The following is a 22,152-nucleotide window of genomic DNA, read 5'->3' as shown; positions in this document are numbered from 1 at the left end:
CACTGAGCTGCAGCTTGTGTAGTATAATTTTTTCCAACAGATATGTGAAGAATTGAGTAAAACACTGTAACCAATGGTAGACAATAGTAGCAAATATTGTGGTAGAAGTTTAATAGTTCATTTGCTTAAAAGTACAAGAGCAATGGAGAAATGGAGAAGAGGCACATATAAGGTCAAGATGGTGATGCTGTGCAAGGCTGGTACTGCGCAGCAGAGATCAAGAGATCACAAGGGCAGGGCTCCTGTATCATGGATCTTCGGTGTTTTCCATGGTTTTGCAGGTGTCTTTGCAGCAGTATTAGCTGGTCTCAGCCGGTTTTAGCCGGTATTGTTTGTGACTTTACATAACCCTGTGTGTCCTTATATAACCTTACTGTATTCAATCCATATTTGAGCATCTGTCGATTCAACATACTTTACTATGTTTAAGGTACTCTCAAAGTGCACTTAAAGATGAATGTAATTGTACTTTATATGCAACTATGGCAATAAATTGTGATTTGGTAATATTTTAAAAAATAGAGCCCATGACAATCAGAAGCTAATGGTGTAATTTCAAAAGAACAGCAAGAAAATAAAAAAGAGCACCTGCAAGCCCAGGCTGAACAGCAGCCAGAAGATAACGTAATTCATTCATTCATTCATTCATTCATTCATCTTCTATACCCGCGTATCCCTTTCGGGGTTGCAGGGGGCTGGAGCCTATCCCAGCTAGCAATGGGCGAGAGGCGGGGTACACCCTGAACCGGTCGCCAGCCGATCGCAGGGCAACATAGACAGACACACAGACAAACAACCATTCACACTCACACTCACACCTATGGACAATTTAGAGTCACCAATTAACCTAATGAGCATGTTTTTGGTCTGTGGGAGGAAGCCGGAGAGAACCCACGCATGCACAGGAAGAACATGCAAACTTCACACAGAAAGGCCCTGCCCGACCCGCGGATCAAACCAGCAACCTCCTTGCCGTGAGGCACGCGCACTACCTGCTGCGCCACCATGCCGCCAGATAACGTAATGGTGTAAAAAAATAGAAGAATCCTAGAAAAAGAGAAGATGCCCCAAGGGCGGGGGTGACCTTGAGCTGAACTGTATAAAAGACGAAGCACTGACCATTGTAAGTTGGGACTTCTTCAGGATTGCACGCTGTGTGTTTCTGGATGTATTTCCCCCTTTATTGCCGGCAATAAAGTATTTTTGCTTCTCGGACCCCGACTCCTGCAGCTCCTTTTTGAGCACTTTCCTCAGACAGCTGAATTTGACTTTTTCTGGCCTGTTGTGGATTGTACCTTCGGCCTTCACATTCCACGACACTTGTTGGATACGTGTTGTTCTCTTTCTGTCTGCTAATATTTGCAGGTGAGGTCTCCTTAAGTTTAGATTTCATGTAGCAAAAGTGGAACTGTCCACATCAGAGAGGAATGGGTCTGGGTGTGGCTTCATTTTGTGCAATCTTGAATAAATAAGATCAATCAATTATGAAACGGATAAGCAGTCAGTCCCTCAGAGAGAAGCTCATAAAAGGTTGTAAAAATGTTGTGGGTTCTTTTGATAATCAGTCTGAACTTGCTTTTAAATATATTTTTCACATCACTCTCCTCTCGCTCTTCCTCTCTGAAAAACAGGAGGTTTTATGAGACAAACAGGGACAGAAAGGGTTAGCAGCTTCTCATGAAGTCAGACCATTTCAGAGAAAGTGAAAGTGAAAGCGTGTTCCACACTCTGAGCTGCAGCTTGTAGCTGAGTGAGCTGGGCATCTGGCAAGCTGAGCTTTGTCAAAGTCAAATTCAGGAGTCTGAATCAGTGTGAATCAAAATGCTGCTTTGGATTTAAACTGTTATCTCCAAAGAGTCTGACAGACGAAAAGGTTAAAGTCCTTTAGAAGATTAGATAAAACCTTATTGAACGCACGCTGGGGAAATCAAGTCATTATTTCAAGGGTCAAGGGATTTGGGTTAAAATAAACGGGATACGGATAAAGAACTCCACTTGTGTGAAGTTGCTTTGTAAACTGATTTCCTCCAGCTCTCTGAACCTCTGCTGTGGGGTCCCCCTAGAGTCCAGTTATTTGTCCTCTCCCACCTCGCAGCAAGTCTTTGTGCAGGTCATGTGATTTCTGGGAAGACTGTCTGATTCTCCTCTGTGCCGCCTCCTTTTACTGACCACACATCAGGGGCGTTTCCTCAGGGACTATATGTTGTGTGGAGCTACAGCAGTGCTCAGAGGATCACACACATTGCTGCTGTAAGTACTCTAACGCTCTTTTAGTTCATGTGCTGTATGTCTGCTGTGGAATCAGTGGTGCTGTTTCTGGGTGTTGAACCAAAGACTGTAGATGTGGTTTAAATGGTGTAAACAGTAATGCAGTAATGAATGCTGGGTGCAGCTGAACATCCCATAAGTTATCCTTTAAGCAGGTGTACCAGAATGAATGATAAATAACAGTAAATTCAATCCATCTTTGGCTTCTGAATTGATGTTTATGAAGCATGTGACTGTGCTGTCAGCACTTTGCACAGGGTATGGAGTGATGTGATGTGCATACTGTGAGACGCTACCACTAACCCAGTCGTTCATGTTCCTCAGGGTAAATTCAAATAACTCTGGTGCCTCTGATTTCATCTAGCGCCTTCATCTGGTCAATATCTGAACATGTCAAATTCTTTGGTTTATGACCAAATATCTGCAACTAATTATGTTCCCATCAGCCTCAGCTGAACTGTGTGTCTTTTTAACTGCAAATATTAGCATGCTAACATGCTACAATGATGAAAATCATTAGCTGCGAAACAGCAGCATGTTGGCAGTGTGACTGTGAACTTGCTGAAATGAGTCACTGCCGTGGCTGTTTTTCCATGTCCATGAATGATTACATAGTGAGGAAGAATTTTTTTTTTTGTTGGCCGGAGTTATAAAAGTACAGGTACTAAATACCCTCAAACCAACGAGTCATGGATTTTAATTGCTTCTCAAATATTAGGCCTTCACTCAAGGAGCCACAGATTGTTTACTTAAAGCTGCACTAACCAATATTTTTAAATAATTTTTATTATATTTTTAACTATTTTCAATATTTTTTTCCTTTTCTTCTGCCAGGTTATTTCTTATTTTATTCTGGTAAAAGAAAGCAGACAAGACCATTGAGTTTGCTATTGTCTGTGTCACATTTTGCATGTCCAAGAGTGCAAGAGTTCATCAGCCCATAATGTTAAACAGGTTTCTTAATCGACAGGAGATCAAAAAGCCTTTAAACTAGAAACACACTAATCATTTAAAATGACATCATGAGGTTTGGCTTGCGGGAGAGTTACAGGGCTAACTAACATACTTTTTCTTTTTCTCCAGTCTAGGCTAAGAGATGGACCCTTTGGCCAGCAGAAACATAGAGATGGCAGCGCTCGGCCGGCCATTTGGCCTCGGGATGCTGTACGACTGCCGCCGAGATTCACTCGTCACTGGTAAGGAACCACAGTGAAACTTAAAGAGTTTACAATAACGTGCTCCAACTTTTTAACCTGAATATTAATCTTGAGGACCTACAAGAACAGGATTTGAAATGTTCTGCCCCTGGCAACTCCCACCAGTATCAAAACGCCAATTCTGCAAGTGATCCCATAACAGCTAGTGGTGGCTGCTCTGTTACAGGCTGAGCCCAATTATGTCACATTGTGAGTTGATCAGATAGAGATGTGACAAAAAGAAATGTATTGCTGGTGTCCCGGGGACCTGAAATAAGTAGGTCCCGTGAATTCTTTGCATTGACAGTGTTTGGTGACTGACAGCTGGAGCTCCTGATGGATGGACCTGAAACTCTTATTACCTGATAACATGTCAAAGATACAAGCTTGTGCACATTAAAATGCAAAGAGAGAAATTAACTACAACCCCTAACAATCTCCTGCATTAGAGCAGATGAAGAATAGAGTAGACTTTTATTCTCTGTAGAAGCCTGAAAATACATTCAGCAGGTCATTTAATTTGACTTTTGGATTAGATTTGGTTTTCACGTGTTCCCAAAGGTGTTTCTTTGTTCATTACTGAAAACCTTCTTGGTTCCAGAGAGTTTACCAACAAGATGAATAGTAATGAATTCAAGGTCTCTTTATTTGTTTCTTACAAATAAACTCAGAAGTTCGATATCATAAGTGTCACTTTTTTCTACCAGCATGTTTTAAGGGATGGTCCAAAGAAACAGCTTTTACAAAATTAGTAAACTGATCTTGTTCCCAATATGACACAGAGAGGGCTTCTTAGAGAAAAGCTGCAGGACTTTAGTTGCCGTTAGTCTGAGGGTTTCTCTTACTTGTGTCTTAAAGACTTTTCCAAGCCATATTGTCATGCAATAAACGGCAGTTTAACTTCTACCTCTTCTTTTTGGCAGGCATGACACTGTGGGATCACAATGACCTGGAACAGCATACACGGAATATGCCAAAACCTAACACTAACTTTGAGATAGTTGCATCTGAATCAATTGAGCATAAATCTTCAGCATTAAATGTTGATGCCTCTCTGAAAGCAAGTTTCTTTGGTGAACTGGTAGAGGTTGAAGGATCAGCCAAATACCTGAATGATCATAAGACTTCCAAAAATCAGGCCAGAGTGACTCTGAAATTCAACGCTACCACAAAGTTCCAGGAACTGTCAATGAATCATCTTGGAAGAGGCAACGTGAAGCATTCGGAGGTCTTTGATAAAGGATTAGCAACACATGTAGTCACAGGTATCCTTTACGGGGCACAAGCCTTCTTTGTTTTTGACCATGAAGTGTCTGAAAGGGAAGATCATCGAGACATTGAGGGTAACTTGAAGGTGATGATCAAGAAGATTCCTTGCCTTACAGTAGACGGGGAAGGATCACTGGAAATGGATGATCAGGACAGAGCAAAGGTTGAGAAATTCTCCTGCAGATTCTTTGGAGACTTTTCCCTTCAGAAAACTCCTACATCCTTTCAGGATGCAGTAGAAGTCTACCAAAGCCTGCCAAAATTACTGGGAGCCGGCGGACAAAACGCTGTACCAATGAAAGTCTGGCTCTTGCCACTCACAAGTTTAGATTCTTCAGCTGCCAAAATTGTCCGTCAGATAAGCATAAGATTAGTCCAGGAATCACAGAGTGTCCTGGAGGACTTCAGTGAGCTGGAAATGAGGTGTAATGATGCACTGAAAACCACCACTGCACAGCAGTTCCCACAGATTGTGAAAAAGATTAAAACCTTTCAGGAGATGTGCTCTGAGTTCAAGCTGGAATTCCAAAGAACCTTAGCTGAGAAACTTCCATCAATCCGAGGTGGGGGGGAAGAGGAGGCTGTGCTCGCAGAGATTCTGAAGAGGAGACATTCTTCTCCTTTCAGCAGCAGAGACCTGAACGAGTGGATGAACTGTAAAGAGAGAGAAATTTCTATTTTAAAGTCTTTCACCAGCATGATGAAGAACACCAGTATCGTCCCATCTCAAAATGGACTTTATGAAGAAAATTTCAGTGCAGAACATGCTGTGTGCTTTGTTTTTACCTCACTGGGAAGTGCTGAACCTTACCTCTCAGCTTTATCAAACTACTTAAAACACAGACCCAAACCAGACGACTCTCAAGATTCACATCCTCGTGATGTAGAGAACGAACAATGGTACGCCTCAAAAGAAGTAGCAGATGCAATGAGGAGTAAAGCAAAGCTCTTCAATGATTTCGCAGAGGCCAACAAGGAGAACAAGAACATGAAGTTCTTGACATTTGGTTTAACAAATGAGACACAGAAAGGTTTCAGCATCTACCTTTATAAAGATGGCTTTTCTGTCACTGACAACTTTGAGCCACCTTCAAGACCTGAAACAGTCACAGTAAGTAACATAGACCACAACAGTGTGACACTGAAGATTTCTCCACCCAGATGTGGAGCAAAGAACATCACCTCCTACTCTGTTGAGTACTGTGTCAGTGGAGAGGATGGATGGCAACAAAAGACAGCACCAAAAGCTGAAGAAGTCACAGTGAGAGATCTGAGTCCGAACACAAAGTATACGTTCAGATGCAGAGCAGTGACCTCAGTAGGTGTTGGGCCAGACAAGGAAGTCAGTGGTTCAGTTAAAACCTTACCTTGCAGCCCCCCTGGAAAACCTCAAGTTGAACTAAACTCAAGGGAGATATCCATTAGCTGGGAGAAACCTGCCGAGCTTGGACAAGGTGCCCACATTTTGAGCTACATCGTGGAGTACACCAAAACAGACAACGGGGTGGAAGAGGAAGAACTCCAGTGGAATCAAATGATGTCAACGACTGAAAAGGCGATAATTTCAGGGCTTCAGCCAGAGACAGAATATGCTGTCAGGGTCGGCTGTAATTGTGGTGCAGCTGGAAGAAGCAAAGAAAGCATTGCTGTTCATGTCTGCACAACAAACTGTGAATTTGCACGTTGTGCTGAGTTCGCCAAACACATTAGCGTGAGGATACATTCTGAATCCCCCTCAGTTTACAAACTGCCTCTGCAGGAAGAAGACATGAACATTGATGGATGCCGGAGGTATAACTTTGGCAAAGAAAGCATGAGGCAAAATCGCACAATAATGCTTCTTGGAGCAACCGGATCAGGAAAGTCCACTCTTATCAATGGAATGATCAACTACATTGTTGGTGTAGAGTGGAAGGACAATTTCAGATTCAAATTAATTAACGAGGATCAGTCGAAATCACAAGCTGAAAGCCAGACCTCTGAAGTCACAGTGTACCAAATCAACTACCAGGAAGGGTTTAAAATCCCCTTCTCTCTCACTGTTGTAGACACCCCAGGGTTTGGGGATACTAGAGGGATAGGAAGAGACAGGGAGATCACAGAGCAAATCCGGAGGCTTTTCACTTCTGGTAATGGAGTCTGTGAGATTGATGCAGTGTGCTTTGTTACTCAGGCCTCTCTTGCACGACTAACAGCAACACAACGATATGTGTTTGACTCAGTTCTCTCCATTTTTGGCAAAGATGTGGCAAACAACATTGAGATGCTCGTGACTTTTGCAGATGGCAAGCAGCCACCAGTTCTCGAAGCAATAAATGTGTCAGGTGTCCCATGTCCAAAAAATGATATTGGGCTTCCGGTTCACTTCAAATTCAACAACTCAGCATTGTTTGCAGACAACAGAAGCATCAGTGACAAGGTCTGTGATGAGCATTCTGATGAGGCTGACAGCAGCTTTGATGAAATGTTTTGGATCATGGGTGCCAAAAGCATGGGAAGGTTCTTCAGTGCTTTGGGTAAAATGACAACCAAAAGCTTGTTAATGACCCAAGAGGTTCTCAGAGAACGGAAGCAGCTCGAAACAGCCATTGAAGGTTTGCAACCCCAAGTTAAAGCTGGATTAGCGAAAATTGAAGAAATTAAGACAACCAAAGACAAGATTAAAGAGCATGAAACGGTTATGACTTTAAATGAAAACTTTGAGATCGAGGTGGAGGTCATTAAGCCAATCAAAAAACAGCTCACAAAGAAAGGAGAGTATCTTACCAACTGCCAGAATTGTTCAATAACATGCCACTACCCTTGTGAGATAGCAGATGATAATGAAAAACGTGGCTGTGCATCAATGGATCGAACAGGGATGTGCACTGTCTGTCCTGGAAAATGCATTTGGAACATGCATTCCAACCAGACCTACAGGTGGGAGTATGTTAAGGCAAAAGAGAAGCAGACGCTGCAAGAGTTAAAAGACAAATACAAAAAAGCTGCACAAGAAAAGATGACTGTTCAAGAAGTGATTGAGAGGCAAGAGGAAGAGATTGTTCATCTACAGGAAATGATAGTGTCCCTGATGGATCAGTCATCTCATTGTATCACCCGTCTGCAAGAGATCGCCCTGAGGCCAAACCCTCTGACCACTCCAGACTACATTGACATGCTGATTGAAGGAGAAAAGTCAGAGGCCAAAGAAGGTTACCTGGCTCGAATTCAGTCTTTGGAGGAAATGAAAGACAGGGCAAAAATCATCTCCAAAGTAGCCAAACGAGACAATCTTACAAAAACGGAGGAGGACTTGGCTGAGGAAAGACAGGACAGGCAAGAAAAGAAAGGCTGGGTCAAGAAAGTTTTAAATTTCTTTGGGTTTCACAAGAGTATATAACATGGTCTACAGACATGTTAGCAGCACCGTGAGGCTGATATTACAGTGTAAACCAGAACAAAACTGCTGGATGGGTGACAAATAACTGAAAAGTACAGCTGAGTAGAACGCCTCGATAGCTGAGGGGCTAGATTAAACTAATTCTTTGGGGATCATGAATGTGCCAAATTTCATCATAGCTTTTTAATTGGCTAGGAACCACACTGACCCAGATGTCATGTCATGTCTACATAACCTGAACGTTTTCTCAATATGGAAAATCGCTTCTTCTATGACACGTCTTTCACTAATCTCTGCCAGCTGGAGCACTGATGACGTTAACTGTTGCCACACATACTTAAAATATACATTTATGAATCATCTATGCTAAAGGTTTATGATTAAAGACATTTTGGGAGGCTTACCAGTTTCTGTAACTTTTTAGTATTTAGGATGTCGGTAACAAAGAGAGTTGCTTTTACTTGACATGATGAAATTGTAGGTTTGATGTAGCTTTTGCAGGTTAAAGCTGCCGTCTGTGACGTTCAGCCAGTATGACAGTGCTTCAATGTGTGTTTGTAGAGCTTATTCTTAGATGGTATCAGATGCCGATATCAGATGTGGTCGTAGGTATGTGGTTTTACTGGTGTCACGGCGTTATTATGTCAATGTTATGTAATTGAGAGGTGATAATAAATAGATTTTTGTTGGATACGTGTTGTTCTCTTTCTGTCTGCTGATTTTTGCAGGTGAGGTCTCCTTAAGTTTAGATTTCATGTAGCAAAAGTGGAACTGTCCACATCAGAGAGGAACCATTGAACTTTAAGATGAGACTTTATTGATCGCACACCGGGGAAATTAAGAAGTTAAAGCCAGCAACAGTAGCACAGTGGTACAAGTTAAAAAGTATACAGAGTAGAAAATCAGCTGTGTATATGTACATAATGTACAGATTATAGAAATACTAAATGCCATAAAAATACTATTGCCAATATTCCAATGTCATATGTTGTACTGCAGTTGAGAAATACTGCTGCATAGAAAGGACAATGAATATCACGAGTCTATGTATTATGCATAATATGTACAGTTTCTAAAAATAAGATATATGTAGATCTCATATCACGTGTTCTTGTAGTACTTGTAGAAGCTGAGAATGTTTCTGAATATTCAGACTTCTGATTGTACGAAACCTTTAGTGAACAAAGTGTTTTTAAAAACTTTAAGAAAAGAGATCTGTCAGGAGAACAAGCAGGACACTGAACTTCAGTGCAGCAAAGGAACGAAATACACGTTCTTCTATTTTATACTTCTGCTCTATTACAATTTAGAGGCGAATATTTCACTTTTTACTTCAGTCCATTTATTTAATCATTTCAGTCACAAGTTACTTTGAAGATTAAGAATACAAAATATAATCAACAAATAGATTATGATGCAATATTACAAATGAAGATAAAACTAAAAGCCAGCCTTTTACTACTGATACTATAAATACGTGAAGCTTAAAAATACTTGTATACTTTTACTGCTGACACTTCAGCCAGATGTAGGTTTTACTTAAGTGGGGCATCAGAGTACAATAAGTGATGCTGAAGTTTTTAGTTTTGGTTCTTCGGACACCTGAAATCATCCTTCGCTGTGCAGGAACGGCATGAAGAGGGTGAGGCAGAGTGTTGTGGAAGGTGAACGTTTATTTGAGTTCAGGAATGTCAAAGAGCAAAGTGAGTCAACATCACAGCTGCCTGGAGTCACTGCAGGCAGTGATTCAATACAGAGGTGGACAAAATAACAGAGACACTGCTGAAACGGTTTCAAACTGTTTGGTGAATCTTTTTCTTGTTTAAATCGGAGAAGGTCACTGGTGTCGACTGGACTCCATCATTTCTGAGGCCGCGGGAGCTTTTACAGGTCACAAAGTGCTGCATGGAGTGACTTGAAGCAGTGAGTCGGCGCTGTGGAGGCGTTCTTTTGACCGAGGACGAGTGAGAAAGGTTAACAGCTGGTGAAAATACAAATACCCTATCTGCTGTTTTGTGAGTACACACATCTGCATTTAGAAAGACATGCATCGCCTTTACAGTCAAGAAATGTGCCTAAATGCATCACAAATGTAACAAAATGACTTGAGCTGCTTCAGTTTAAGGTTGAATATAAAATATCCTCCATATTCAAGGACTGAGCTCATGAAAACATGGCGGCTAAGCTGTGACAAGAAAACACCACGACGGCATCAAAAGAGCTGCTACGAGCTCCGACGTGTTTCTAAAGGTCAGCGAGCGTCTCATCAAGCTCCAGGACATGAAAATAAGAGCAAGCAGTTTGTGGTGTCACGTAAATATGACCTCGCTGTGAGGCATAAACGAACGAGGGAATGTTTGATGGCAAACACGCCGACGGCAGCACGGCGCCACAAAATGTCTGAGAATTGATGCCAGTAAATAAAGTTTGTGAGATGCAGTTAAAATCAAGCTGATCTGCACGCAGACGTCCCGATGCTTCACACTTCCTCTCGTCTCGTCACGTTGTTCTCACTTCGGCCCGACTTTAGTTTGACACGACCACAAATTACAACCTCAAAAATGAGTCAAATCAGCAACTGAATAAAAAAAATTTCCACTAAACACATCCTGAAGTGCGTGTTCACTGCAGAGCTGAGTGACTGAAATCACCTTCGTGAACGCTTCGGCCATGTTTTCCACGCTGTAGCTCCCGCTGGGCGAGACTCTTTTGGTTCCTGTTGAATACTGAGACTCATTCTTCACCGCAAACCAATGAAACACATACTTGTACAGTATTGTACATAAATATACACACACAGTAACATATTGTACCTGTCATACGCACACGAGGGTCGTGTCTGGACCAAGTGTTTGACTTCTGGGATAATTCAAAGTGAACAGCAGGAATATCGTAACAGACTTTTTCTGGGTGCGGGAACGCCGCCGAGCTGCCACATTAACAATGAAATAAAAACACATTTAAAAAGCAAACTGTCCACCTGCTGAGTGGCCCCTTTTTGTTGCCATAGTTTAGTTGTTCACTGGACTGACGCCACACGTCGGATTTGGCTTTTCTCTTACAGATCTGAGACCACTTGGCAGAGAGGTCAAAGGTCAGCGGCTCTTCCGTTCGTACGACGTGTGGTCGACGCGAGGCCGAGTCAAACGCGGTATCCTCAGACCGTCTCTCCTGGAAGGCATTTCTGGTGTTGTACACATGAAACAATGACGCAACTTCCTTTCACAGCCTCACACGGCCGAGAGTCTGAGCGAGACACGGAACAACCTTCCTCCAACGCCCTCAAACTGAGCGGTCGCCAGCGATCAGCAGCGGCACGACCTCGCATCAAACAGCTTCACAGGAGAGACGATCATTTCCAGGAGGAAAACTTCTGATTTATTTTTCTGCCTATCCGTCAGAAAACGCCGGGGGAAAGGAAGTGGAGGCCTCCAGAACGAGCAGCTGACTGACGGGCGAAGCTCACTCAAAGCAGACGGTAACATGTTGTAACAGGCAAACACCACCTTCAGCTGCACCTGTTGACACAGTCCTCCAGGAAAACAGGTGGTGAAAGTCAGAAAAAAGGATGTGAGGTCGATTTTACTCCCAGCGCCACTGCAGCATTCAACTCTCATCACTGAACGTCCATTTTAAGGCCAAAGCCACAGCTGTGCCTTTTTGTCCTTTTATACCATCAGGAAGGTTTTTAGTCATTTTCAAAGGGCCAATCAAAACAAAACAGAGTTTTCCTTTAAGGAGCTCTCTGCCAATCAGAACAGCTCTTCATCAGGCTGCCTGGGTTCATGGCCGGACTCCTGCTGGTTGAGTTTGAGGCTGCTAACGTGGTTCATCTGGAGCGTCTGCTGGCTGAGGATCGGGCCACAGGGCTCGTCTCTCAGCCACTTTCAAATTGGCTTCACCTGCTGATCAGCTGACCCTCATCACTCTGAGACTCCCCTTCGGTCTGCTGATTGGCTCCTGCAGGTTTATATGGCACCACTAACATGCCTTCTGAAATCCATTAAGGGCCGCGTGGCACAAAGCACCTCGAAACTCGCCCGCCTGCTGATCTCACGGTCTCAACCCAAAGAAGCCAGTTTGATTCCATCTGTTCCCAAATCAGCGCGTTCCAGGTTGTGAGCGTGACGTGACATGACGCGTTCAAGTCGGTGTGTGTTGCTCTTTGTGGAGAACTCAAAGGACTGGGTAACACTCTCTGAGCCCCCCTGACTAAAAACACTATCACGGCTGTACGCTTTGTGACAGCCATTTCTCAGTACTCTAACAAATGTTAATAGTTTTTATCACTACTGCAATGAGCCACAACAAACACCAGGGGGAGCCCCTCCAACACTGGCCACTGGAACGACTGTCAGAACTGACCACAGGCAGTTCTGACAGTCGTTCAGCCCGTTCAGCTTTGCTGCAGATTGTGATGGTTTCAGTGAAATGTGAACATTTAGTGGTCAGAGAGTAAAGATTTTGCCAAACTGGAAAGATTATGATATAAAATCTTCACTGTATGCTTCTCATAGGAGGGACTTGAAAATGGAAACTGGTACCCAGAAAGGCGTCGTGCTAACAGTGGGGCGGTTATGGCACTTTGGGAATCGACTGGAATACTGATGTGGTTTGACTCGGCAGCAGAAACACTTCTAACACAAAGAAATCAGGACAAAATCAGACACAACGCTACATTAAAACACATTACACCTCTGACGGACACACCGAAATGCACCTGAACACCTCTCCTTCAGTAGCCCAGGTCCAACTGGATTTTGTGCTCAAAAATGGCGATTAGCAGCATTATGCAGAAGCCCAGCAGGATGCCGGCGTTCTGGAGCAGGAAGAAGCCGCAGTGGCTGAAGCCGTGGTCCCCGGCGTCGTTATGCAGCATCTCAGGCATCTGCAAAGAAAAAGGGCAGACATGAACGGACGCTGAGGAGGATGTGTGCGTTCCCAGTGCAGAGACAAGTGTATTTAGCTTAGCTTAGCACAAAGACTGGAAGCAGGGGGAAACTGCTAGCCTAGCTGTAACGAGACAGAGTAAAATCCATCTTCCAACAGCTGGAAGTCCATCTGAGTTCCACGTTCATCCTGTTCATCACTCAGGTTCAGAAACAGAACAGTTCAAAGGAGACGCTGTGGTCTGAGCAGCAGTTAACGCTGGAGCCGTCTGTTCACCGACAGCCTCTGAACGCATCTCAGAAGCCCTGAACTCATTGTGAGGTTGTTGGTTTGAGCTCTGTCCAAACTCTACCATCAACTAAACACTAAGTGGACTTCAGTGTTTCACAGGGTGCAGTGCAGCACCGTGACCACAAGAGGGCAGCCTCGGACAACACAAGCTGTGCTGTGCTGTGCTTTCCAGACGGCAGCAGTTTGTGACGGCTAACCTCTCCTGTGTTTGTCTTTAAAGTCTTGTCGAGAGTGTGTGTGTGTGTGTGTGTGTGTGTGTGTGTGTGTGTGTGTGAGAGAGAGAGAGACAGAAGAGGCCATGCGGTCCTGAAGGCTGAGCTGAAGCATCAGTCAAACATTCGGTGGAGACCTGTCGAGTCGCACAGACGCTGCTGACAGCAGAGGACTTTCAGTTCTGCTGACTCAGACAGTAATGAATCATTTCTGTGATCACTTCATGAATTATGTCTTGTTTTTCTTAATGTTTTTTAACTTTTAATTCACCCCCCGATGCACTTCACATGTCAGTCTCTCCGACTTTCATTTCAGCAGCAAAGTGGTAAAAATACTTCTTGAAGTAAGCTGCTACGTTTAGCTCTTCATGCTAATCAAGCTAGAAAACAGAAATATACACACGGTGTATAAGAACCCATTCAGGAATCAAAAGTATTGCACATGTGTTCTTGGTCTGCATGCACTCCACACGCAGTCTGTATGTTAGTGATTTCGAGGCCGCGTTGACTCACCATGTCCACCAGAGCCACATACATGAAGAGCCCGGCCGTGAGCGCGAAGATCCACATGGAGATGTTCTCTGCGTAGTGTCCGATCAAGATGCCCGTCACCATGCCCAAGTAGGCCATCATGGCCGACAACACGTTATACAGAATGGCCTGACGCACCGTCATGCCAGCTTTCAGGAGCACCGCAAAGTCACCTGGGAAACAGAGCACAGACATACTCACAACCCATGTGACAGAGACACACGGCAGTTTGGCCATTTTTCGAAGTAATACACTCACAAACAACATGGAGATAAGACCGTTCAGTGTCAACACTTCAGCCCATGAGGCTTTACATGCAGCTAACTCTGGAGATGGAAGCTCTTACCTAACTCATGAGGCAGCTCGTGACAGAAAACAGCCACGGAGGTACTGAGACCGCTGGACAGACCCTCAGTGAAGGCAGCTCCTGCAGAATGATGGGGAGACGTTCAAACCCACCGTCACCACGACCGATAAGCTTTAACTATACACCATTAGCATTAGCATGTTCACAAGCTAACGTTCTGCGTGCTATGGTTGGCACAGAAACGCCTGAGAAACTCATAACAAGCTGCAGTATAATAGAGAAAATGTTCAATCACCATCTGCTCAAACTGATGCTCATCAGGATAGAAATTCATATTCCTGCTTCACTAAAGCTTAAAATGTCTCCAGCAGAAGCTTTAGTGAAGAGCCGATTAGCGACAGCACACATTCAGGTTTTCCCACCTTCGCTGTATTACTGACGAATACTTTGCTAATAAATAGACAGAAGGTTTTATTTTAAAGAGGTGCAGAGTGAAGACAGCGTCCTCAGCCGTCATGTGAGACGGACTCTTTTCAAAGCACATCTGCGAGTCAGCGTTCAATAGTCTGTATCAAATACTTTGAACACCTCAGGTTAAAAATAGCCTCGTGTGTCATTTCCTGTTTGTGCAAAGAAAACGTTTTTCTTTTTGTGTCTGTGGTCCAGGCCAGGTTAGCTTAGCACCAGGCTAACCTCTGACACAGACCGAGAAACAGGGACACACTCACCGATAGCCAGGCCGTCGCTGAAGTTGTGCAGTCCGTCTCCCATGATGACCATCCAGGCGAGCGCGGCCACGCCGGCCTGCTGGAAGTGCTGCTCCGAGTACGAGTGGGAGTGGCTGTGAGGGTGGTGGTTCTGGGAGTGGTGGTGGTGCAGGATGTGGTGGTAGTCGTGGTGGTGGTGATGCATGCTGTCGGCCTGGCCCACCGTGTCATGGAAGTGGGAGTGGCATTTGTTCTCGCAGTCCTCGGCGGTGTAGGCCACAGCGCCCGACGCGGCGCCGTAGCCCTGCGGGGACACGACGGACACCTGCGGCGCCAGCATCACCTGCTCCTCCTCCGCCACGCTGCTGTGCAGGCTGCTCGCGTGGTCGCCAAACATCCCAGCGCCATTAGTCTCCACATCTGCAGAAAGACAACAAGACTGAAATCATCCAACACAGCGCGGGTTAGCGACGATGCTAAAGACAGAACGAGGCTGACGCTCAGTTTAAAGATCCAATCAGAATCACTCTGTGGAACCTTGGCCTCGGTCAGCGTGATCTGGATCTGCTCTCAGCTGCGCTTCCAGCCGGAGGACTGCAGGCGTTTTTCGGGCGTGTTTGTTTGGACTCACCCTCCGTCGGCTTCAGGTCGCTCTCCTCCAGAGCGGGCTGCTTCTCCGGATCCGCCTTGTCGTTCTGATCCCACTTCTTCTGGATCTGTTTGAACAGCACAACACCTGGTTTCACTTCAGGCAACAGAGCGAACGAGCACATCAGACCTCACAGTGTTTGGACTGAAATCAAAGCTGGATGCAAGTATTCAAAACTGCCTACAGAGTAAACTGCTGGTAACTAACGCAGATTTAAATGAACATTATTAAAGAAACTCAGATACTGTTTCAGCACTGAACAGAAACCTTCTTCCATATAAAGCTCAGTTCCTCAGAAGAAAACGAGGACTTGAAGGATTCTGACTGAAACCTTTCTGTTCTCACTGAGCGAACTTTGACCTTTTGTTTCTTGTCCTTGTACATCTTTCCCAGCGTCAGGAAGTGCTCGATCAGAAACATGACGTAGACTCCACACAGCGCCGTCAGGCCTTTCCACACGGCGTCCAGGTTTTCCTCTTGCTCGTCGTGGACGTGGTGTTCCTCCGAGAAGTTCATGGCGGAGTCCTCGTGGTGGTGATGGTGGCCTCCCTGAGACTGAAGCACAGGAAGAGAAGAAGAGACGCTAACGCTGTGAATCAAACTTATCCTGAATCACAACTTTAGAAACTGCTCACACGGCGTCAAATGAAAAACGTCCGACACTGCGGACGGCGACTCACGTGAGGGATGAGGTGAAGGAAGGCGTCGCCGCTCAGCGTGCCGACAGCCAGCGCCACCAGGAAGCTGAGGAGGAACTTGAAGAAGACCCTGTTCATGAGCGGGATGAGGACGACGCCGAGCAGGGAGAGCAGGCTGATGACGGTGATGGAGATGAAGCCGCCGACCCACGCTGCAACGCACACATCAAACACTTCATCGGAGTCTTCCTCACAAACGGCTAAACTCAGAGACGTGCAGGAAGTAAGAGCTCAGTTTGCGTCACGGACTCATTCGCCAGCTCACCTGTCGTGATGCTCCTGCTGCTCTCTCCGCCCGAGCGCTCGCCGTGCTCGTGGTGCGAGTTGTTGTGGTCACCGTGGTGAGCGTGGCCGTGTTTATGGTCTGGAAACGAAAGAGAGATTAAATCTTGTTTTGTCACATCAAACTACTCCTGAAAATAAACATGTATCACGTGAAGCCGCCACACGCCGCTCAGGACTTCCTGTTGACAGTGGGTCAGTGCCACCAGCATACACTGGTAGGCCAGTGTAAACTGGTAATCGTCATGTATTTTGAGGCTGGACGGAAATACTGAATCCGTCTATTTTTGATTAAATCGAGACATTTCTGTAGGTTTCAGAGTGACAGCAGCTGCTCTGGTCTGGACGGAGTTTGTCACAGCGCGTTACGGTTAAAAAATGGCCGAACACTCGACCCGTCAGCGGGCTCCCACCTCTCTCGCCGTGTCCCACGGCGTCCCCGTGCAGGAGGCACGCCCCACCATCTATCTGGTTGAGGAGGGCGGGGCAGAGGAAGCTGAAGTCGCCGACGGTCACGGCCACCTCCTGAGACATCCCGTGTGAGGCGAGGATGCTGGAGGCGCTCAGACACTGGAGACACACAGACACACCGTCATCACTACTCAAAATGTGTACTGGCTGCTCGAAATCCAGGAACTTTTCACCACATTTCACTGCTGACTTCTTCAAACGCTGATGCAGCGTTCCATTTTTAATTGGTCATGTGACACAAAGTGAGAAAAAGTCATTTGTAAATTTGGTACTGAAACAGACTGATAGGCATCAACATCTGCAACCAGCGGCCAGCTGTGAACCAGGAGCTCCTGACATACCTCCACACCGCCGGCACTCCGGTTCTGAGTAAGGCCTTCATCTACGTGGTCGTGGTCGTGGTCGTGGTCGTGGTCATGGTCATGGTCATGGTTGTGGTTGTGGCCATGGTCGTGGTCGTGATCATGACCGTGGCCGTGGTCGTGGTCATGGCCGTGGCCGTGGTCGTGGCGATCGCCCCAGCTGACAGCAGCAACAGCCTGTGTCTGGCTTTCGGTGACCACCCTGGCAGCAGATGTCCTGGTGGGTTCTGGGATACTGTCTGGCTGTTTTACCACCAGCTGAACGCTGTACGCCGCCGTGGTGTCGATCTCCTGAGCCGCCGCTGTGCTCTTCTTGTCGTGCAGACTGCGATAGCCGTTCTGACCTTTGGACACTTCGGGGGTCTTTGGAAACTTGCTGGGCTGCGAGGGTTCGGCGTGAGCGTGTTTCTGGTGATGCGAGCTGTGGTCTTCATGGACATGGCGGTGGTGGCGGTGATGGTGGTGATCGTGGTGGTCGTGGTGGTCGTGGTGGTCGTGGTGGTCATGGTGGTCATGGTGGTCAGGCTGCTCGTGATGCTGCACCATGACGGTCCTGATGCGATCCAAGCCCACGTTCTGCAAGAGGCGCTTCAGACCGGCCAGAGAGATGGTGCCGTTTTTGCCGTATCTGCTCGGAGTAAACAGAGTATTCGTTTGAAGTTTTTCAGGTCAAGTATTTGTACGGTTAATGAAAACGAGCTGCTGCCACTTTTATGGAGAACGAGCTGAATCTGGTCTGTGACGTCTGCCTGCAGCATCCGTCTCTGTCTGCAGCTTCACTTCCTGCCTCGACTACGTGTGCAGAACTAACTGCGTGCCATTTTCCCGTGTTGGACTGACGTTCCATCAACCAACCCCCCCCCAGCGCTGACACACGGGCGCTGCTGGGAGGTAGAATCTATGACATAATTAAAAATACACCTTTGACTTGTAATACAAAATGATCATAACTACATATTATAAAAACAAATTAGATGAAATATAATAAAATCCAAGCTATCAAAAACGTGTTGGGCCGTGTGCAAAGCAAAACGCCTCGAGTGGTAAATTGCTGATTCGGTGTGATTTGTAAAGCAAAAAACAAGCAGATCTTTGCAGAACTCAAACTGAGACGTGACTTCGTACAGCTGCTGATAATGCAGCTGGCAGCTCACCTGTTGAACAGAGCCTCCAGGTGTTGCCTCTGGCTCAGCTCGGCTCTCTGCGAGTCGACCACAGCCGACAGTAAACGCACCGCGCTGCTCGCCTCCGTGGTGGACGGGCTGCAGTCTGAACCGGACGAACCGCCGCCGCCGGACAAACTCACGGCGAGCAGCAACATCACGGCCGCCGCGGCTCGACTCTTCCTCCCGTCCATCGTCTCTGCGGGGACAACAGGGACAGACAGAGAATCTGCTCAACGACAAAACCAAACAGTTTCATTCATTTTCCAAATCTGAAATGACGACGCTCTGGGAGAAACTTGACGGCTGAATCCGGTCGTCAAACTATTGATTAGTTGGCATTTAATCTGCTACTATTTCGATGATAAATTAATCACTTCATCCTTTTTTTCCAAGCAAAATTCAAAACGCTCGCTGGTTCCACCTGGTTCCAGTTTTATCAGAGTCAGCTGAATCTCACTGGACGTCTGGACTGTTGCTCAGACACCAGACTGATTTTAAGGATCTCCTAAACGTATTCAAATCACAAATCCCTGCAATAAGGGCCACGTTTAACAATGATTTCACGTAATTAATCTGATCTTTAAGAAAAAACGACTTTTTAATCCGACAAAATAAAGATTTTACGTATTGATTTTACACATTTTCAGACACGCTCACTCTTCATCAGACATCTTTGGGTTGAAAACAGAGAAAAACGTGGACTGCTGACATTTCACAGACCTACTGATGAACTGAGAATATAATCAATGGAGTCATGGATAACGAAAACAATCGCAGCGCATCACTGACCACAGCACACTGAGGGACAACTGTGTGCCCTTCATGGACACGCAGCAGAGGACGGGGATTCATTCCTGAAGTGATGACGCACCTCCTTCACCTAAAATCAGAGCTTTTGTCTATGGAGTTTGGCGTGGATAAACTTCTGCTCCACATAAACTCATTCTGAGAAATTCTTCCCTCAAACATTCTTAAAATAACACCACGAGCCAGCCACAGTTTACTGTGTGCTAACGAGTCCCCGACCTGTCAGGCGTCACGCTGAGCTTTTCTCAAAAGCTTCCTGAAGGTGTTTGTTCTTCCCGGCAAACAAACTGAAAGCTGGAACAGAGTCAAGTTTTCAGTCCAGTTTAAAATGACGTCTCTGTCAATGGAGCGACGGAACAAACACAGACTGAATGTCAAACTGTGGACACAGACTGAAAAAATGTTTAGAATTCACATTCATATTTACAACACTGGAGCATCAGCGGCGCGTTGGAGGGGCAACGTCCGACTTCAGATCTTTGCTTTACAGATTGAACGGTTTGTTCATTTGACTGCAACACAAGAAGTATTCAGACCAGCATAATAAGCAAATGTACTTGAAGTGCTCAGGACGCAGGCAGAAAGGCCTCTGTCTTTATACGACCGGATTATTATTACTGATTTATTATTGGGTTTCATGTTCTTTACTACAACACATCAGACTTTCTATGCTCATTGTGGCTTTGAACAAATCTTTATCTGTAAAGTAACAGAAAAAAAACTACACTTTTGATCTAAGTAGGATTTTTATGGCAATTAGTATTTTTAGAATCTGTACATAAAGTTCAAATACATAGTTGTTTTCTATTCTGTATCATGTACACATATACACATATTGTGCAACTGTTTTTGCTTTTTTAATACTTACTGGCTGTAACGACTAAATTTCTCCGGAGTGGGATCAATAAAGTCTTATCTTATCTAAAGTCCGCTGCTGGCGCATTGATACAGGACTACCTTCAATAACTGTAGTGCAGTAAAAAGTACAACTTAACTCAGGTACTGCAGATGTATAAAGTAACATCGAATTAAAATGCAGTACAATTACCTCGAAGTTGCACTTCAGTCCAGTACTTAAGTAAATGTACTCACGCTGCAGTGAATCCCCTGAAGTTAACACACAGTTAAAACTGGACGCGTCTGCGGTTAATTTCAAGGAATTTACGTTATTACACAATGGAAAAGACGATTACAGGACATGTGTCAGTTGGAATAAATGACGGAAGACGCTTTAACAGACTGCGGTTAATTCCGGATGTCCTGATAGATTACCATAAAAAACACTTATTCAAAAAATCCCATTAGATCACACACAATGGTCAGGCTGCGCGCCGGCCAAGCTAACCTGTAACTCAGCGACGCTTTGAGAGGACAAACCGAAACACTTGGATGGATGAGAAAAGTAGGAAAAAGGACGCCAAGTGTGTTGGATGTTGAACCGAAATGAAGAGCAGCTTCTGTTCACTGGATTTAAAAAAGTTTATCGTGTAGAAGAGGTATTCGTCCTTTGAATTGAAAAAATTTTAAACTTACAGGTTTTGTGAATGGGGTTTGGCGTACGGCTCATCCAAAATGAAAGCAGACTGGCGAGCGTCTGTTTGTAAGGCTAGATAGCTAAATAAACACAGCTCATCATTTGAGGTGACAATTAAAACAAATTCCTGAAGTTTCGTGTTCAGGAATAACTGATGATAATACTAACATGGTCGTAGCTTGCTCACCTCTTTCGTTCGTTATAGTGAATTAGCAGGGTTAGCCTCCCTGCTAGCAGCGGGTACTTGGTTAAATTTCTCGGAGGATGCTGGCAGATGGCATCTGCCAGGTGGCTGCGGCCCAGGCTCGGGCCTCGTGCTGCTGCCGAGGCTCGGCCGAAGTTTACAATGATATCAGGCCATAAAAATATAAAATCCCTCTCCCGCGGTACGGGCAGCCATGCGTATCTCTCTCCGTCTAGAAACACACTCACACACTGGAGGTAAACAGTAACACGTTGGGTTTATGCGCTCTGCACCAGCCCGGTGCCGTGTGCACAAAGACGGCAAACCCGGAAACTGAAGCCAACCGCTGCCGCCGCCGTGCGGAGCAGACATGCTTCGTTTCCACTCGGCCACACAACTAACCTGAACGAGCCTGTAAATGAGTGGAATTAACTTACAGTGTACGTAAGTGCTGTGTTTTTTCCGCCCCGGCTGATGTGTACACGGTTCACGATGCCTCTCGGTCGTCTTCGGTCCGCTGATGAAGGGTAGTGGATGTGGTTTGTGTCGCCTTCATGGCCTTCCGGAAATTTAAAGACTCCACAGAAATCCGGGGGAAATACAAAGCAGATCAAAGCCCTTGAGGGGGCCCTTGGCTCAATCTGCATGCGAGAAAGGTGCCAGTGGCAAATACTCGAAACACCTTAGCAAAGTAATAATTCAATTCAATCCAATTCAATTCAATTCAATATTCCTTTATTTGTCCTGCAAGGGGAAATTCCAGATTACAGCAGCATCAATAAAGTGGATAGATTAGTGTAACAAGTGCAAAATTAAAAACAACAAGTATATACAAAACAGTGGGATAAAAAGAAACGTCGTCCTAAAAAAAAAAAAAAAATGGAAGTAGTGTTTACAGACTGTATGTATAACACCCCAACAACCACCTGGCAACATCTTAGCAAAACCC

General features: G+C 45.3%; 2 protein-coding genes across 3 annotated transcripts; one reads left to right on the top strand and one right to left on the bottom strand.

Moving 5' to 3' along the window:
• Positions 1-3,379: 3,379 nt before the first annotated feature.
• LOC143329911 (uncharacterized) lies at positions 3,380-8,796 on the top strand. The gene is made up of 2 exons (XM_076746065.1): positions 3,380-3,464; positions 4,388-8,796. The coding sequence occupies exons 1-2, from the start codon at positions 3,395-3,397 to the stop codon at positions 8,110-8,112; spliced, it is 3,795 nt and encodes a 1,264-aa protein (XP_076602180.1). The 5' UTR covers positions 3,380-3,394; the 3' UTR covers positions 8,113-8,796.
• A 110-nt stretch (positions 8,797-8,906) lies between these two features.
• On the bottom strand, positions 8,907-21,732 carry slc39a6 (solute carrier family 39 member 6). Of its 2 annotated transcripts, none has more exons than XM_076746067.1 (12): positions 21,641-21,732; positions 18,667-18,874; positions 17,492-18,140; positions 17,093-17,249; positions 16,663-16,761; positions 16,380-16,549; positions 16,060-16,254; positions 15,682-15,766; positions 15,072-15,470; positions 14,383-14,463; positions 14,019-14,209; positions 8,907-13,000 (listed from the first exon to the last, which is right to left on the bottom strand). In XM_076746067.1, the coding sequence occupies exons 2-12, from the start codon at positions 18,867-18,869 to the stop codon at positions 12,848-12,850; spliced, it is 2,382 nt and encodes a 793-aa protein (XP_076602182.1). In that variant the 5' UTR covers positions 18,870-18,874; positions 21,641-21,732; the 3' UTR covers positions 8,907-12,847. The 2 variants fall into 2 exon arrangements, with proteins under 2 accessions (XP_076602182.1, XP_076602181.1); XM_076746066.1 differs by lacking the exon at positions 21,641-21,732 and adding an exon at positions 21,207-21,483.
• Positions 21,733-22,152: the final 420 nt, after the last annotated feature.

This window comes from Chaetodon auriga, chromosome 12 (assembly GCF_051107435.1).
Source record: "Chaetodon auriga isolate fChaAug3 chromosome 12, fChaAug3.hap1, whole genome shotgun sequence".
Taxonomy (NCBI): domain Eukaryota; kingdom Metazoa; phylum Chordata; class Actinopteri; order Chaetodontiformes; family Chaetodontidae; genus Chaetodon; species Chaetodon auriga.
Note: the sequence above shows the minus strand (reverse complement) of the source record. Positions and strands in the feature narration are given on the sequence as shown.

What these genes read in the sequence shown, in the direction of transcription:
- slc39a6 (XM_076746067.1), bottom strand. Translation starts at nt 18,869, where the DNA reads ATGGACGGGAGGAAGAGTCGAGCCGCGGCGGCCGTGATGTTGCTGCTC. An exon ending in CGACCTGAAGCCGACGGAGG is followed by an intron (nt 15,471 to 15,681) that starts GTGAGTCCAAAC and finishes GTCTTTCTGCAG; the next exon opens with ATGTGGAGACTAATGGCGCT. An exon ending in CAGCGACGGCCTGGCTATCG is followed by an intron (nt 14,464 to 15,071) that starts GTGAGTGTGTCC and finishes ATCATTCTGCAG; the next exon opens with GAGCTGCCTTCACTGAGGGT.
- LOC143329911 (XM_076746065.1), top strand. Translation starts at nt 3,395, where the DNA reads ATGGCAGCGCTCGGCCGGCCATTTGGCCTCGGGATGCTGTACGACTGC. An exon ending in CCGAGATTCACTCGTCACTG is followed by an intron (nt 3,465 to 4,387) that starts GTAAGGAACCAC and finishes TCTTTTTGGCAG; the next exon opens with GCATGACACTGTGGGATCAC.